The 18,330-nt window shown below is 40.6% G+C and overlaps 1 protein-coding gene across 10 annotated transcripts in view; it reads left to right on the forward strand.

Moving 5' to 3' along the window:
- Positions 1 to 18,330, forward strand: part of TJP1 (tight junction protein 1) — a 270,416-nt gene that overhangs the window by 202,107 nt on the left and 49,979 nt on the right. For all 10 annotated transcript variants that reach the window (XM_038009767.2, XM_038009769.2, XM_038009771.2 and 7 more), the window contains 3 exons: positions 3,193 to 3,296; positions 3,862 to 4,030; positions 4,346 to 4,493. In XM_038009767.2, the coding sequence (XP_037865695.1) occupies positions 3,193 to 3,296; positions 3,862 to 4,030; positions 4,346 to 4,493 (421 nt within the window). The remainder of the gene's footprint in view (positions 1 to 3,192; positions 3,297 to 3,861; positions 4,031 to 4,345; positions 4,494 to 18,330) is intronic.

The raw sequence follows: 18,330 nt of genomic DNA on the forward strand, positions 1-18,330 counted from the left end.
CTGCTGTGACTTCTTCCCCCTCACTCCAGACTGTTTTTTGAAATGGAGGAATTTAAGGAAAGGAACCCCTTGTAGGGCATTTCTCTATAATGCAGTATTTCTTTGAAGTTTTTGAAACTGAAATTCAGCTGCCTTCCCTCATACCTCATTAAATTTGATAAAAAATGGATCTGACTGTGGCTTCCTCCTCCTGTGGGCATGCATGACTGATCATTTTGATATATAGGGGTGTTACAGTTGGAATATTATCAAGGCTTACTTTGATCTGCTTTACCACTTGGCATATCTCCTAGGTGGTACTCCCTACCCCCACTCTAGAGCAGACTTCTCAGTGAAGTCTCAGTGAAGTTGTCAACATTTGCTGTTTCTACTTCATTTCACCACTTACCCCTCAACCCTCTCTGGTCTGGTATCTTTTCTGCTCTGCCCCCAAAAATGTTCACACTAAATCTAGTGGAAGTTTTTCAGTCTCTAGCTTGCTTGCCTTACAGTATCATTTCACATGGTTAACCACTCCTTATTTTTAAAAATAATGTCTTCTTTTGGTAATACTGCATCTCTCTGGTTTTTCCCCCCCACCTTTCTGTATCTTTTGCAGGCTCATTCTCCTCACCCTGCCCTTTATAATGTTCTGTCAGTTTCTCTCCTAGAATCTTTTTTTCCACTTAAGGTAATTTTTTTTTCTTTTCCTCAGGTTGAATAACAATTTAGGCAATCTCATCTGCTCCCCTGCTTCCAGTCACTGCTGGTGGCAGAACCTCTTTCTCCAGCCCAAATCTGTACACTCTTGTGTTTCAGCTGTTAGGCATATTCACTTAGATGTTCCTGTAGGTCCCTGAAACACAGCACATCTCAAATGAAACACATCTCCCTCTTAAAATGTTTCTTTGTATTTCTCATAAAGTATTCAGTTGAACGTGTTCCTATTGATCCAGTTTCTCAGGCCATTCCCAGATGACATGGTAGTTACCCTTGACATCTCTTTTTTTCCCATTCATGATGAATGTCGTCACTCCTGGTTACCACTCTTATCCATCCCACTCTTTCTCCACTGCCTCCACCCTTTTTCAGGCCACTGTCATCTCTTACGTAGACTCATTTGGTCTCGTAGGTTGTCTCTTGGATCCCTTTAAGTTGATTCTGCAGATTTCTTCATAGATCCTCTGTGACACTTCTGTCTTACTCTTTTTCCCCTTTCTTCATTAATTCTCAGTCTCTGCTACACTAGACTTATGACTTCATTAGGTCCACCAGGTTTTTTTCTTCCTAACTTGGGTGCATTTGTTTTGAACTGTCCAGCCCTCACTCACCCCATGCATCCCCTCCCACACAAACATCTTCAGGTTTAGGTCTTTCTTAGGTAAAGTTTTAACTTTAGTATTTCTGCCTCAGGGAGGCCTTCTGCTTCCCCCAGTAGGTGCAGAACCCTTGTGTTGCCGCTCTCTGAACTCATCGCATTTGGAATTGCCGTGCTGACATCCTTTTTTTCACTGACTCCTGCCGGAGTGCAGGAACTCTCTCGTTGGCTGCTTTCTCCCTAATGCCTGGTACCTAGTTGATACATACCCCAAGAAATATTTAGAATGAACGAACAAACTAATATACAAGGAATATTTTGGGATCATCTGTGTAATGGTCATTTATATGTGTTTAATCTTAAAGAATAGTCTTTTAACCAATACCATATCCTTCTGTGATGTAATGACCATATGGATGACTGCCTCATTCATTGCCCAGATCTCCTAAAAGGCTGTTTTCTTTACCCTGATTCTATTTCTGGCTGTGAGTACTCTTTGTATATTTGTCTTAAGTTAAACTGTAACTCTGATGTAAATTTTTTTTTTTTTTTTTTTTTTTTTTTTTGAGATGGAGTCTCACTCTGTCTCTCAGGCTTAGAGTGCAGTGGCACAATCTCAGTTCACTGCACCCTCTGCTTCCCAGGTTTAAGCAATTCTCCTCCCTCAGCCTCCCAAGTAGCTGGGATTACAGGTGTGCACCACCATGCCCGGCTAATTTTTTGTATTTTTAATAAAGACAGGGTTTCACCGTGCTAGCCAGGCTGGTCTCGAACTCCTGACCTTGTGATCTGCCCGCCTTGGCCTCCCAAAGTGCTGGGATTACAGGCGTGAGTCACCACGCCCAGCCTACTGTTATGTAATTTTAGACACTTCAGTAGTAAGTCTGTTAATTTATCCCATGTTAAAACAATTTTCTGTTTTCCATCTTGGTTTTTGGTTTTGTTTTTAATGCAGTAAGACTCTCCTCACAGAACCAGGGGCAGTCCTTTTACTACTGACGTTATACTGATGGTTGTAGTCATTGTTCTTATTTTTCTTAAAATATATTTTTCTGCAGCTGTTGCAGGAACCTGGGCAGTTCTCTGGACTCTGCTAGTAATTTACTCAACTTCCAACATTCCTTACCCACAGACAGAATCAGTGTCCTCACTCTTGGATACTTGGTTGGTTGTTTAAAGGAAAGGACTGGCATAATAACTCCTGCCCACATCTGCCTAGCTGGTTGTAAGCCTTTGCACTCATATTTAGTACATGCTAGTACTCTGAGTATGTCTATCCAGTGTCATGGGGTGTATAGGATCAGAAATATTTTTGGTCTAGGAGCTGGGAAAAATAGAAATAGTATATGCATGATAATAGTCTTCAATAAAATGGTCAATCTTTTCAAAGTTTTTCAAACCTCAGCAGGTCACTCTTTAGAATTATCTTGCTAGCCAGGCACAGTGTGACACATGTCTGTTAGTCCCAGCTACTCTGGAGCCTGAGGCAGGAGGGTTGTTTGGCCCCAGGAATTCGAGTCCAGCCTGGGCAACATAGTGAGACCCTGTCTCTTAAAGAAAATGGTATTCCGTAAGCATTCTGAAGAGCTAGTGTATCAATGCTTGGTCAAAAAGAAATGGTGTCCTCTTGGAGATTTTCTCCTTTTCAGCAATATGGGAACATGGTCTGTCGGTCCTTCATTTGAACCATACACTTTCCCTTCGCTTTCACAGAGACATTGCAGACTTGCTAATTAAAGGGAATGTCTTACTTGCAGGGTGGCCAAGAAAAATGTCTTGTTATTGATTGTACTTGAAAACTCTATGCAGTGGCTATTAGTTTAGTTGTATACTTGTGAAATCTATTTAACTGTCTTAGGATGTTACACTAAAAATACTTACTTAAATTATTTCAGAATATGGTCTTCGATTGGCAAGCCATATATTTGTTAAGGAAATTTCACAAGATAGTTTGGCAGCAAGAGATGGAAATATTCAAGAAGGTGATGTTGTATTGAAGGTATAGTCATATTCTTACTTTTTAATGAACTAAAATAGAAAACAAGTTCTAGAGTTACCATGTAGTCTGTGCTGTTGTTTGAAGCAGTTTTGCCAAAGAGAATTAAAAAATCAATGTTTGGGGGAGAGGGATGTAAATTCCCTTTATGCATTATTACATGTCAACACCGATACTTTAGCTATCACGGGGTCATCCTGAGATAATTATTCACCAGCCGGTACTACTTCGTAAATAAGATATGTCTGTTCTTACACATTAAAAAATTCTGATAATTGCTTCCAGATATTGTTGAAATGCTTATTTGTTTGTTTATAAGTAGTAGAAAGTGACAGCCGTTTGAGAAGGAGTTAGGGGATGCTACTTTGGGTTTTTCTGACAGCAACAGTACAGTAAAGATTTTATCATCTCAGGAAGGTGGAATACTTTTGATAATTTGGAAAAGTATAAAGAGAATATTTTGGGTCTTATAGCAAGGAGTGGTTTGGATATTTCTGTTTATAACAAACCAAGTTAACATTTGTATTTTATCATTTACTTGAAACCTATAATTTATTTTCTGTTGCAGATAAATGGTACTGTGACAGAAAATATGTCATTGACAGATGCAAAGACATTGATAGAAAGGTCTAAAGGCAAATTAAAAATGGTAGTTCAAAGAGATGAACGGGCTACGCTGTTGAACGTCCCTGATCTGTCTGACAGCATCCACTCTGCTAATGCCTCTGAGAGAGACGGTGAGTGTGACTCTGTTTCAAGGCCCCCTCTAAGTGACCTATTTTCTTAAAAACACTAGGGAGACTGGACATCTTTGAAAGAAATGATAATTTTCTACCAGCCAAACACCTTCAAAATCTAAAAGTTTTATATATATTTTTTCCTGTAGACAACTCACCACTATTGATTTGATCGCTGGCTGATGAAATTAATGCATAAATTTTCCATTTTATATATAATTTTACTTACTAGCTTATCTTCATTATTACTGGAGTACTTTATACTTGACTGTAATTATTTTTGTGGGAAAATAAGCAGCACTCTTTTATTAACAGACATTTCAGAAATTCAGTCACTGGCCTCAGATCATTCTGGTCGATCACACGATAGGCCTCCCCGCCGCAGCCGGTCACGATCTCCTGACCAGCAGTCAGAGCCTTCTGATCATTCCAGACACTCTCCACAGCAGCCAAGCAATGGCAGGTAAGACACCCTATTTTTTAAAAAATACAGGGGTTTTGTTTGCTTGATACCAGTATCTAAAATTGCTTACAAATAAAAGATGGATTTCTTTTGATTATTCAACATTAGATCTGTTTTTCTCAATTTAGACATTTTTTAAATCTAAAATAACTGCAAACTTTTCCTTAAAGGGTCAGATAGTAAACATATTTCAGTCTTCCAGGCCATACAGTTCTTGTCACTGCTCAACTGCAAAAGCAACCATAGACAGTATGTAGTGAATAGACAGATTATGTTCCCATAAAACTGTATTTACAAAAACGGTTGATCCACAGCTGTAGTTTGCCATACTATTGCATTAGAAGATGCTAGCAAGCTTCAGGAATCTACTACTTGGGAAAGTTAACTATAGAAGTCCTTTAATAAACACCTTAACCTGGACTCTTTTCTCTTTTAAAAATACACTAGTGTTGGCTGGGCATGGTGGCTCACACCTGTAATCCCAGCACTTTGGGAGGCCGAGGTGGGCGGATCACTTGAGGCCAGGAGATCGAGACCAGCCTGGCTGACATGGTGAAACTCTGTCTCTACTAAAAATGCAAAAATTAGCCAGGCGTGTTGGCACATGCTTGTAATCCCAGCTACTTGCGAGGCTGAGACATGAGAATTGCTTGAACCTGGGAAGCAGCGGTTGCAGTGAGCCAAGATTGCACCACTGCACTCCAGCCTCAGTGACAGAGGGGAACTCTTTCTCAAAAACAAAACAAAACACTAGTATTTATGCCAGAGGTTCTGGTATAGTGGTAGTGTGTGACCTACCTGAGTTTATCTTTCTTTAGAGTCACATGTGCATTTGAGAATCTGAAGAAAATTATGATCCTTCTCTCCAGACAATTTGCATGTGCACATACACACAGCAATTGCATACAATTTCTGGAGACTCCCAAGGCTCTATAGGCCACCAACTGACCCATGGTTAACTGCAGTCCACATGAAGATCACTTGAAACATGAGTCCAGGGCTGAAGAGACAGTTTAGAAGAAAAGGGAACCCTTATATGTTGTTGATGGGAATGTAAATTGATACGGCCATTCTGGAAAACAATATGGAGGTTCCTCAAAAAATTAAAACTAGAACTAGCACGTGATCCAGCAGTTCCACTTCTGGGTATGTGTCCAAAGGAAATGACATCACTGTCTCGAAGAGATACCTGCACTCTCATGTTTGTTGCAGCATTTTTCACAATAGCCAAGGTATGGAGTCAACCTAAATGTCCAACACATGAATTGATAAAGAAAATGTGGTGTATACGTTCACACACACAATGAAATATGATTCAGCCTTTTAAAAGAAGGAAATCCTGCCATTTGGAACAACATGGATGAACCTGGAGGGCATTGTGCTAAGTGAAATAAACCAGACATAGAAAGACAAACACTGCATGCCCTCACTGTGGAACCTGAACAAGTTGGACTCATAGAAACAGACAGTAGAATGGTGGATACCAGGGATTAGGGGTGGGGAGGAATGGGGAGATGTTGGTTAAAGGGTACACAGTTTCAGTTACAAGATGAGTAAGTTCTGGAGACCTAATTTACAGTGTGGTATCAAGAGTAATAATGTATATGAGAGTAGATCTTATGGTATTCTTTTGACACATTAAGAAAAGTAACTGTGAGGCATGGATATGTTAATTAACTTGGTTGCAGTCATCATTTGAATATGTATATCAAAACATCACTGTTGTACACCTTTAATGGATATAATGTTTATTTGTCAGACCTCAGTAAAGCTGGAAAGAAAATTTGGTCATCTCTTCTAGATCTGAAGAGATGATTTTGGATTCGAGATGCTGAATTGAGACTTAACTTGCATAGAGGTGTTAGCAGAAGCCATAGAAGTCACTAAAATTGCTAAGAGAAACAATTTGGAAAGAAGTCAGAGAACTGGATAACAGGGAGCACATTCTTTTAGGAAGTTGAAGAGGCGAGGGAGAAGTAAGAGAAGGGAGGCATACCTAGCCAGGAGAGAGCCTTTTTAAAGTTTGTAAAAAACCATAGTGACACGGAGTTAAAACTGTATATTCACAAAAGTGTTTCACATTCTACTAAAATGGGAACTAGTAAGAGAAGAGGTAACTTGTAAGAACTATGAATGTGGTTGCTAATTAGTATCCACTGTAGTTTTTATGTATTTGTGAAGCCGATTATTTCTAAATTTCAAACTTAGATTTATAAATTGTAAGAACCCTGGTGTTTATTTTAAGGATGTAATGGTTTTTTAAAGGAATATTATGGCATGTTACGTGTAAAGTTGGCTTATAACTGATGATGATTTTTAATTGCTGCAATTAATATATTCTAAAAATCTTCCTGGCACAGCATAGATGTTATCAGGAAAAGGATTACTGCCGCAACACAAATACACACAGTGATATAGCACCTTTGATGATTCATGGGAGCAGCTGTAATTTTAACATCCCTTTCTCAGCTAGAAACCGTACTTAAGTAATTTGGACATGATTTCCCCTTTTAAATAAAGCAGTCTTAAAATCTCAAATGTTTGGCCATTAGTTTACATTGTAAACAAATTCTAAATCTTAGAAAATTCTTTCTGATACCTACTTTCTTCATTTAGAGTTCCTTAACACGTAGAATCTGTAACCTTAACTTAAAAGTTGAGGGGTTTTTTCTCCCTAAAATTACTATTTTTGTATTATATTGTGATGTTTTATTTCTCCTGGGAATCTTAAGTGTTCTCATGTGTAGCACCAGTAATATGGGGACTTTTAAGAATACAAACTTGTGAGACTTGCTTTCAGTTCATCTGAGACGGAGGCAGGCAGTACATTTGACCCTCGAACAACCCGGGGGTTAGGGGGACCAGAACCTCCTCCTACCCTGACACACAGTCAGAAACCCACCTGTGATTTTTAACTACCCAGAAACTTAACTATTAACAGCCTACTGTTGACTAGAAGCTTACTGAGAACATAAACGGTACAAAGTTTGTAGGTTAGATGTATTATATACAGTATTCTTAAAGTAAGCTAAAGAAAAAGTGTTAATAAGAAAACCATAAGGAAGAGAAAATACATTTACTGTTCATTAAGTGGAAGTGGATCATCATAAAGGTCTTCATCCTCGATTTCCTTCACCCTTCATTTCCTTCATCCTTGTTTTCACATTTAGTCGTCTGAGGAATAGGAGGGGTTGGTCTTTCTGTATCGTGGTGGCAGAAGTGGAAGAAAATTCGTGTATAAATGGTCCCACGCAGTTCAGTCCCGTGTTCTTCAAGGGTCAGCTGTATTTTTTTTTTTTTAAGCTCCGGGTATTGTAGCAGGACGAGCCGCAGACAGAACTCCTCAGACACCAAGTTAAATAAGGAGGGGGTTTATTTGGCCAGGGGCATCGGCAAGACCTCCGGTCTCAAGAGCCGAGCCCCACAAGTGAACAATTCCTGTTCCTTTTAAGGGCTCACAACTCTAAGGGGGTGCATGTGAGGGGGTCGTGATTGAGCAAGCAGGGGGTACGTGACTGGGGGCTGCATGCACCGGTAATTAGATCGGAACAAAACAGGATATGGATTTTCACAGTGCTTTTCCATACAATGTCTGTAATCTATAGATAACAGAACCGATTAGGTCAGGGGTCGATCTTTAACTACCAGGCCCAGGGTGCGGTGCCGGGCTGTCTGCCTGTGGATTTCATTTCTGCCTTTTAGTTTTTACTTCTTCTTTCTTTGGCGGCAGAAATTGGGCATAAGACGATATGAGGGGTGGTCTCCTCCCTTATTCCCCCCTTTTGAGACGCTCACTCGTTTTATTAGTGGGAGTTCTCACTTTCATTTTCACTACCCATGTCTTTCTGCAAGACAGATCGATAGTGATTCATATAGTACACTTGTGCTGAAGCATTTTGGTGAACTAAGGTAAAGACGAAGCTTTTTATCATTTGAAGAAGTACAGGTAGCAAACAAGGGAGCAGTAGGCAGGTTCCTATTATTATTATAACTCCTATTATAAGAATTTTAAATCCTCCTAGCGCTGGGAACCATTTTCCAAACATGGCCCCAGGATCAAATCCATGCCACACTTGCACAGGCACATGTGCCAGTTTGTCATATCTCTAACTATGTCTTCAACTACTTGCCCTTGATCATCTATTTGTAGACAGCAATTAGTAAGGTTAAATTTCCCACAGACTCCTCTTCTAGCTGCTAGCAAGTAGTCGAGAGCCAATCTATTTTGATAGAAAGCATTTCTAATCTGAGTTTCTTGCTGGGCCAGAATAGTCAAGGCTCTGCCGGTTTTATTAGTGATTATTTCTAAGGCAGCTTATAATCATATGATTCAGTTGATCATGTAAATGGGGGTCCGGTATCCCCACGAGCCATCTTGTGCCCAAGTAGCAGGCCCATAATATTGTATGATTCTCTCAGGGGGCCATTCATCATCTTTCCAATTTCCTATAGCTATGCTTCTCTTTTTGCAGGAAGCATAGACAGGGAAACCCAGGAGTTCACCTGTTTTTATGGGCAGTAGGAAGAAAGATAGTTTAATAGTGCCAGTAACACAACTACCTGCCCACTGGTCAGGTAATTTGGCGTAAGCTCTATGCCCACATATCCAGTATAATCCAGTGGGGGCTGTCCAGTCCCAGTGGGACTCCGGGTGGGTTCACACGGTTTTGCAACTTTGGGAATTTGCTAAATGGATTCCTCTGTTTGATTTGAACTCCACCAAGTGACTGTTTTTGTGGTACCATTACACAGTTTCTGTCCCAGACAACTAAGTCATCCTACGGGGTGAGTGAATTCTTTTCCTTCACTAGCTATGCAATGTTGTCCAATAATTGAGGCTTTTAGGACCGAGAAATTATCAGTGTGATTCTTTTGAGCTGGGAATTCATCAGGAACTGGGTCTGTAGGTACTAATTCTCGGGCTTCCCATGGCCATTGATCTCCCATTACAGTTCCTCCACATACATAACATGAAGTGACATTGAGAGACTGGGCTGCATGCTCAGCAAATTTCAAAAACAAATTTCTTGTTTTTCCTGGAATTTCTGGTACTGGTACATTTAGTTCATCATAGAAAGTTTGAAACACTGGCCCAGGAGAGCGTTCGTAAACTTCTCCTCGAACCAAGATATTTACTCAAGGATCCAGTCCAGCCCCATCGATTCCTAAGGTCACACGCTCCCCTTTTTTCCAGTGAGGATCAAGGGGATTGGTTATTACTAGCTCTAAGGGGTTACATTGTCCCTTAGTGCAGGAAGGGCCATTTTTTCCATTCTGAAGGTGGACTGGATCCTTTTCATTTTTTATCCAAGTGGCCCAAATGACGTGAGACCAGTATCCACATTCATTTCCACACAGTCCTAATTCATGACAAATGCACTGATTTTCGGTCATGTAACCTTTTTCCCAACTGAAGAGCCACATCCCCTTCCTACCTTACTGCCATTAATGATGGCACAGGCATCACATTTCAAAGATTATGCGTTTGGGCCCCCTTTTTCTTCTGTTCTGCCTAATACTTTACTTGTATCATTTATGAGTCCCCACCAATCTTCAGTCCTTAATCTAATTTCAAAAACTGTAGACATGGGAGGCTCAGAGGCGTCATAACACACATCTGGTCTGTTGTTTCCTGGGCTACATACCTCGTCCTGAGTGTCATTATATAAATATGTTCCTTTTAAAGTTCCTAGGCATTCATAGTAACTATAGAACAGAAAGGTTGTTTAACTTGTTGCCCTACCTCGGTAACCTGATGTATACACTGAGAGCAGTCTTCCATGCAGGGAAAATCAGTGGAAGCTTTTACTATACAAGTCCACGTTATAAGGAAAATGAGTCCCACGATGATTCTCCTCATGCTTCGGCCATGCGTAGACCAGTCAGCTTCCAGGGTGACTGGAGCAGGGCTCGTTGTCCTCCTCAAGGTCACTTTGCAGGGGTTGTCCGGGCTCAGTTTTTGCCTCCCAGGTTTCCTCGGCTGCAGGTTTCACACGCTGTGGTGGATCCAGGCTGGGATTCCTTCTACCTTTACAGCCGTGGGGGTGGTCAGGATGACGGTCTGTGGTCCTTTCCATTGTGGCCGCAAAGGGGCTACGTTCCAGTCCTTGATCCACCCGCGATCACCTGGAGAGAAAGGGTGAACTGGGGAGAATAAGCTGACGGGACTCCTCTCATTTACCCAAGTTGAGATTGTTTGTGTAATTTTTCCTAAAGCCTGTAGCTGTCGCTGTCATTCAATGTCACCTAACACTCAGGGAGTGCCTGGAAGCCCCCGTAGTATAGGAGGCCTATGATACAGTATTTCATAAGGGGAGTATCCTGTTTTCTTAGAAGGAGTGCATCTAATTTTAAACAATACCATAGGAAGGACCTGTATCCATTTTAATCCTGTTTCCTGACATACTTTCCCTAAACTATTTTTGACAGTCAGATTCATTTGCTCCACCTTTCCGGAACTCTCAGGTCGGTAGGTGGCATGTAGCTTCCAAGTGATTCCTAATGCCTTTGCTGTCTTCTGTACCAAGTCAGCCATAAACGCCGGCCCGTTATCTGAGCCAATTTGTAAGGGCAGTCCAAACCCGGGAATGAGATCTCAGAGAAGCACACAGGTTACCTCGTAGGCCTTTTCAGTTCGTATTGGATAAGCCTCCACCCACCCAGAGTAAGTACACACAAGAACCAGCAAATACTTGTTACCTCCACATTTCAGCATTTCTGTGAAATCCACCTGAAGATCCTCCAAAGGAGCCGCTCCATAAGCTTGTATGCTGGGTGGAGCAGTAGGGCCTTGCCTTGCATTGTACTGTCGGCAAGTAACGCACCGTTGTGCTACTGCTTTGGCAAGAACTGGCAAGTGTGAGACGTAGAAGTACTGGCCTAAGAGTGTTTTGACCTAGATGAATGGTTTTGTGCACCGCCAATACGATTGTGGCTCCCAGCAACTGCGGCACAGCTACCCTCCCATCTAGCAGTCTGCTCCATCCTCCTTTTATTACTTGCCCCCCTTCTGCATGGAAGAAGTCTTTTTCTTCCTTAGAATAGGTACGTACCAGGTCAGGTGTTTGAGGGAGTAAGGGGGCTACTGCCAATGCCTGGTAAGGGGTAGATGCTGCTTTTCGAGCTTCTGAATCAGCTCGAGAGTTTCCTAAGGCCACTGAGGTGGAGGCTCGCTGGTGTCCCCTGCAGTGCATGACTGCAACCCTCTGTGGTTTCCACACTTCCTCTAGTAATTGGTTAATCTAGCATTTGTTAGCCAATGATGTCCTTTGGTATTCATCAAAGTTACCACAGCATGGGAGTCCTTTATATTCAGATTTTGCCCAAGGGTTTATCTGCTTCTTGTACTAACAGGGCTATTGCTGCCAGGGCCCTTAGACATGGTGGCCAGCCTTTGGAAACCCCATCTAGTTGTTTTGAGAGACAGGCCACTGGCCTTGGCCAGGGTTAAAACTCCAGCTGCCGTTTTTTCTCTTTCTGACACATAGAGTATAAAGGGCCTTGTCAAATCTGGTAGTCCTAGGGCTGGAGCCAATGTAAGTTTTTCCTTTAACTTACAAAGGGTTTGCTGTTGTAGACGCCTCCATTCAAAAGGCTCCTGGTCATCCCCCTTTGTAACTGCGTGGAAAGGTTTGGCTAGTACTGCAAAGTTTGGAATCTGTAATCTGCAAAACCCCAGACAGCAAGTTAAATAAGGAAGGGATTTATTTGGCCGGGGTCATTGGCAAGACTCCTGTCTCAAGAGCCGAGTCCCCTGAGTGAGCAATTCCTCACCCTTTTTAGGGCTTGCAAGGGGGTGCATGTGAGAGGGTCGTGATCGATTGAGCAAGCAGCGGTACATGACTGGGGACTGCCTGCACGGGTAATTAGATCAGAACAAAACAGGATAGAGATGTTCACAGTGCTTTTCTATACAATGTCTGTAATCTATAGATAACAGAACCGATTAGGTCAGGGGTCGATCTTTAACTACCAGGCCCAGGGTGCGGCCCCGGGCTGTCTGTCTGTGGGTTTCATTTCTGCCTTTTAGTTTTTACTTCTTTCTTTGGCAGCAGAAATTGGGCATAAGACGATACGAGGGGTGGTCTCCTCCCTTAGTATCTTTCTGTGCACTGCTAGATGTGGGAACGACTGGTTAGAAAGTGTAGTATATAAAAGAAAAGGTAACTTCAACTACAGAAGGAAAAAACTCTTCAGGTTCTTTTCAGATTTTTTGTGGTAAGAATTTAATGCCTGAAAATTTAGTAATCTACCTACAGACAAGATATAAATACCAGTTACTTAAAGGTTTCGTTTCCACCCCAAAGTTTAATCTTCAAATCCTGTAACTGTGGAGTTTTAATTTAGAGCATGCCCTGCATCTTGAGAAACAACTTAAATACATTATAAGAGTAAAATGCTAGTATAAAAAAACACTAAGGGACTTCCATATGTAGTCTTTTGTTTTTGTTATTTAATTTTGGCTGTATACGTGTCTTTTTGTTTTACAAATTGTATGTAGATTATCTTTAAAGAATTAATTTAAAAAATGACTTGGTCTCTGTGAGAAAGGTTTCACTTGAATGTAAAAGGAAGTCTGCTTTGGCAAACATCAGCCCTGCCCTATTCTCTTCCTAGATTTCGGAATACTTTTGTATATTTTTAGGATGCGCGATTATCTGCTGAGAATAATAAACCTCTTCATCTTCATGTTGTGAGAAGTGATAGAATATAGTGATTTCTTAGGGCTTTGGAGCCAGACTTCCTGGGTTCATGTCCCAGCCTACCATTGGTTACTTGCATAACCTTGAAACCTCTGTGTTTCAGCACCCCCATATGCAGTGAAGCAGGCAGGTCATACGTTACAGAATGGGGAGAAATTAGTTATTACAATACCTGGCACATAATGTCACTACTGTAATTATGATGATGATTCATAGTAGTAATAATAGTATCATAAGTTAGAATTTCCAAATGTGCTTTCTTATCTTCTTGTATTTAACTATTTCTGAGATTTCCTCATTCTATAGTTAAGCAAACTAAAATTGAGAGGTTGCGATAAAGTCCAGGGTTATGTTGTTGACATGGGATTGGGGCCAGGATTAAAACTGTTGGCTCTTTGACCGAAATCTTTGACCTTCCTGGTGTAGAGAAAGAAATTCCGTAGCTTAATTACTACTTAATCTTCAGGAAACTAAAATCTACCAGAGTTCCATTGTTGTCATGACCTACTTATGTTCCTCTGTGTGATATTCTTTTCTTAGAGAGCAAACATATGGAGAGAATTCTGAGAAAAACACACAAGCTTGTTCTTCATGATAATTAGATGAACAAAGTATCATCACTGTTGTCTAGAACTGGAGTTGGCAGACTGCACCATGTGGGCTAAATCCAGCCTCGTAGTTTTGTAAAGTTTTATTGGAAACCCATTCCACAGTGGTATAATCGAGAAGTTATAGAGAGAGACTATGTGGCCAAGGGAGTCAGTTACAGAAAAAGTTTCCAAATGCTTTGTCTGGAATGTTAAAATAGTTCTGTTTTGTTTTTAAATTCAAAAAATATATATACATAGGGAAAATAATTACAGTGGTTTTCTTATATCTTAATGCTTGTTGCTGGGCTTGTTTGCTTTGTTTTGTATTTTACTTAGTATTGTTGCAGAGCCCAGGGTGGGCCAAGACTTGCACTGTAGGAGCTGGGAATACTGAAAGAGCGCACAGTTGATGGTGACACTTTGCTTCTTGCTGATTACTGAGTGGGTATCATTTAAAAGTATTTCACTGATCTTCCTGTAGTCCCTGCATAACTAGAGAGTATTTGATTTGCAGGGTATGATCTGAGCCACTGCTTGGTTAGATTTTGTTCTTCCTCATATTTACAGCTATTTTAACAGACCCATTTTATGTTTCCCTCTACCGGGACAACAGGTGTTTACCTTTTTTGTTCTACCCTATAAAGTTTTATAAAAGTGAGCACGGTTAGTCATAAGCAGGTACAATATTGAAAAAATTCTGGCGCGGTGGCTCACGCCTGTAATCCCAGCACTTTGGGAGGCCGAGGCGGGCGGATCACAAGGTCAGGAGATCGAGACCATGGTGAAACCCCGTCTCTACTAAAAATAGAAAAAATTAGCCGGGCGCAGTGGCGGGCGCCTGTAGTCCCAGCTACTCGGGAGGCTGAGGCAGGAGAACGGTGTGAATCCGGGAGGCGGAGCTTGCAGTGAGCCGAGATTGCGCCACTGCACTCCAGCCTGGGCGACAGAGAGAGACTCCGTCTCAAAAAAAAAAAAAAAAAAAAAAAAAATTCTATTACAGTAAAAGTTCAGACTAACAGGATAAAATTGAAATGTGGGAAATTTGGATTGTCAAGATTGACATTTTGCGTTCTACCCTTTGACATTTTGTTACACTAATTCCCTGAAACCAACAGAGTTCATCTAAGGCCTAAACTGTGTTCTAAAGTGTTTGGGGAATGTGTTTTCACAAATAGAGAAACAGTCCAGTTTATATTTAGCAAATCCATTTTATGAAAATGGTTACTTCTGAGAAGCTTAAAAGCAGTATTTTCAGAAGATTAAAACTTTGTAACAGTTGTTTAATCTCTTCATTCATTGTTCCTCCTGAGAAATGCCTCTACTAAATTCTAAAGTAAAAGGTGTGTCAGCATTGATACAGCTTATAATACAGCAAATACATGACAGTAAAATTGAATATTTTGAATCAGAAATTTTTAGCCTAAATTCACATTTGATCAAGTTAAGGTCATATATTTGGGATCAAAAGCTCTTCTCTATACAGTCCACTCCGTATTAGGAGTTTTCTAAGAGTGCTGAGTAAGTCCAAATATACATGCAGGTAGAGCATATAATGTGCAGTCGTGTGTCACTTGATGGGGATACCTTCTGAGAAATGCATCCTTGTGTGAACATCGTAGAGTACTTACACAAACCTAGGTGTTGGAGCCCGCCGCACACCTAGGCTACCTTGTGTGAACATCATACAGTGTACTTACACAAACCTAGGTGTTGGAGCCCGCCGCATGCCTAAGCTACCTTGTGTGAACATCGTAGAGTGTACTTACACAAACCTAGGTGTTGGAGCCTGCCGCACGCCTAGGCTATATGGTATAGCCTGTTGCTCCCAGGCTACAAACTTGTACAGCATGGTACTGTACCAAATACTGTAGGCAGTTGAAACAGCAGTTAGCTTTTGTGTATCTTAAATAAAGGAAAGGACAGTAAAACTACAATATTTTAGTCTTGAGGGACCACCATTGTCTGTGGGGTCCGTTGTTGACTAAAATATCCTTATGTGGTCTTAGCTTTTAAATTAAAGATCTAGTTTTTTATTTACACACCTTTTCCTCTACCTTCCGTAATTATTTTCTTCAACATTTGAGAACTATAAATATTATTTCATCTTACTGTACATAGTTTCTGTCACATATTGCTTAATTTTCTCTGAAACTTACATACAGGTTGAGCATAGGTAATCTGAAAGTGCAAAATCCAAAATGCTCCAAAATGCAAAACTTAAGTGCCAATATGACACTCAAGGGAAATGCATTTCAGGTTTTGCATTTTCAGATTAGGACTGTTCAGTGGGTAACCAGTATGATGCACATATTCCAAAATCCGAAATCCAAAACAGTTCTGGTCCCAAGCATTTCAGGCAGGGGATACTTAACCTGTACAACTTTGCCAACAGGCTAAAAATTATTGTTGAAACATCCTAATATTGATGAGCATTTCTTTTTTTTTTTTCTATTCAAATGCGAAGAGGTAACCATCTTCTGACTAGTGAATGTTTTTTTTTGTTTTTTTTTGTTTTTTTTTACCTTTAGGTTTAGGGGTATATATACAGGTTTGTTACATAGGTAAACGTGTCATTGTGTTTGGTACATACTATTTCATCACCCGGATACTAAACCTAATATCCATAGTTTTCTCTTGTTCTCGCTCCTCCCACCCTGCCCCCTCAAGTAGACCCCATTGTCTGTTGTTTTCCTTCTTTGTGTTCATAAGTTCTTACCATTTAGCTCTCACTTATAAGTGAGAACATGCCGTGTTTGGTTTTCTGTTCCTGCATTAGTTTGCTAAGGGTAATGGCCTCCAGCGCCACCCGTGTTCTGGCAAAAGACATGATGTTGTTCTTTTTTATGGCTGCACAGTATTCCATGGTGTGCATGTACCACATTTTCTTTATCCACTCTGTCATTGGTGGGCATATACATTGATTCCATGTCTTTGCTATTGTGAATAGTGCTGCAGTGAACATTTGTGTGCATATGTCTTCATGATAGAATGATTTATATTCCTTGGGTATATACCCTGATTGGTGAGTTTCAGATTTTATATACTGATCTTTGGTGTTAGTATTTTGTCTAAATAAAATAGATTTCATAAATCCAATTTGATAAGTGCTTTAAACAAGAATAGTGAACGTGGTGTTGGTACTACTGCGCGTTCTTTTTTAGGCACTCCATGAGGTCCTTTATCTTTGTTTTTGTTTTTTTATTTCTGTTTCCCTTTCATCTGAGAAAGATAGAAAGGGTGCCAGTTAGAAAGATACGATTCATTAAGTATCTCAGTGGTTAATCAACGAATCAATGACTTCTTTCCCATGGCTCCTGTACCTTACACCGTGACCCTTGGTTCCGAGTGATCAATAGGCACCACAGTGAATGTTCCTTCTGTAGTGAAGGTTGAATGATTTTACCAGTAATGTGGATGTTATCCTGCTCATTGATCTTTTGTCAAATACTTACTGATGTCACATTTATGTTACCAGTGTATGGCGATAAATATCCTGAGCAATCTTTTTTTTTTTTTTTTTTTTTTCTTTTTGAGATGGAGTCTCGCGCTGTCGCCCAGGCTGGAGTGCAGTGGCGAGATTTCGGCTCACTACAAGCTCTGCCTCCCAGGTTCACACCATTCTCCTGCCTCAGCCTCCTGAGTAGCCGGGACTACAGGCACTCGCCACCACACCTGGCTAATTTTTTGTGTTTTTTAGTAGAGACGGGGTTTCACCGTGTTAGCCAGGATAGTCTTGATCTCCTGACCTCCTGATCCTTCTGCCTCAGCCTCCCAAAGTGCTGGGATTACAGGTGTGAGCCACTGCGCCCAGCCATATCCTGAGCAATCTTAGGTGAGATCCCTGCCATAATTTGGATATAGAGCTTATATCCAAATGACGAAAGCAAATACATAAATTTGAATATATGAAAAAGTAAATTTTCATTAGTGGTTAAATGCTATAAAGAGAATCAGGGTAGTGTAATAGTGAAGCAGGAGGGGACAATATTAGATAACAGGCTCAGGGAAGAAGGCTTCTCTGAGGTCACATCATTTTGAGCTGGGTAAGAAAGACCCTGGCAGGTGAAGGTCATTCTGGAATAAGACAAAGCATGTACTACCGCTCCTGAGATGGAAACTGGACCTGTTGGAAGGGCAGCAGTATAGCCCATGTGGCTACTTCATAAGAACAAGGGAGAAGGTGATTTGGAGATCCAAGGAGTGAAATTTTTCTGTTTTAAAAAATTTGTTGGTTAGAACATGGAATTTTTTTAAAATATTGTTTATTACTTGAAATATTATTAAATGCTTTTTTGCTAATATGTTTTATCTAACATGTCAAAGTGAGTGGAATATCAATGACATCCTGAACTTTTGTGAACCAACTGTTATTTTCAGTTTGCTGGGATTTTAGGTTACTTCATTGAAATTCCAGTGTGAGTTTTCATTTCAGTGTGCTTTTGTGAGGGGCCAAAAGAGGGAAGATTTTAATTGATGAAGTTTCTCTAGTTAACGGAAACCCAAGTGTAGTCCTGGGGTATTCAGTGATTGCTGTTAGATTTTAAC

The sequence above is a fragment of the Chlorocebus sabaeus genome, chromosome 26 (assembly GCF_047675955.1).
Source record: "Chlorocebus sabaeus isolate Y175 chromosome 26, mChlSab1.0.hap1, whole genome shotgun sequence".
NCBI classification, from domain to species: domain Eukaryota; kingdom Metazoa; phylum Chordata; class Mammalia; order Primates; family Cercopithecidae; genus Chlorocebus; species Chlorocebus sabaeus.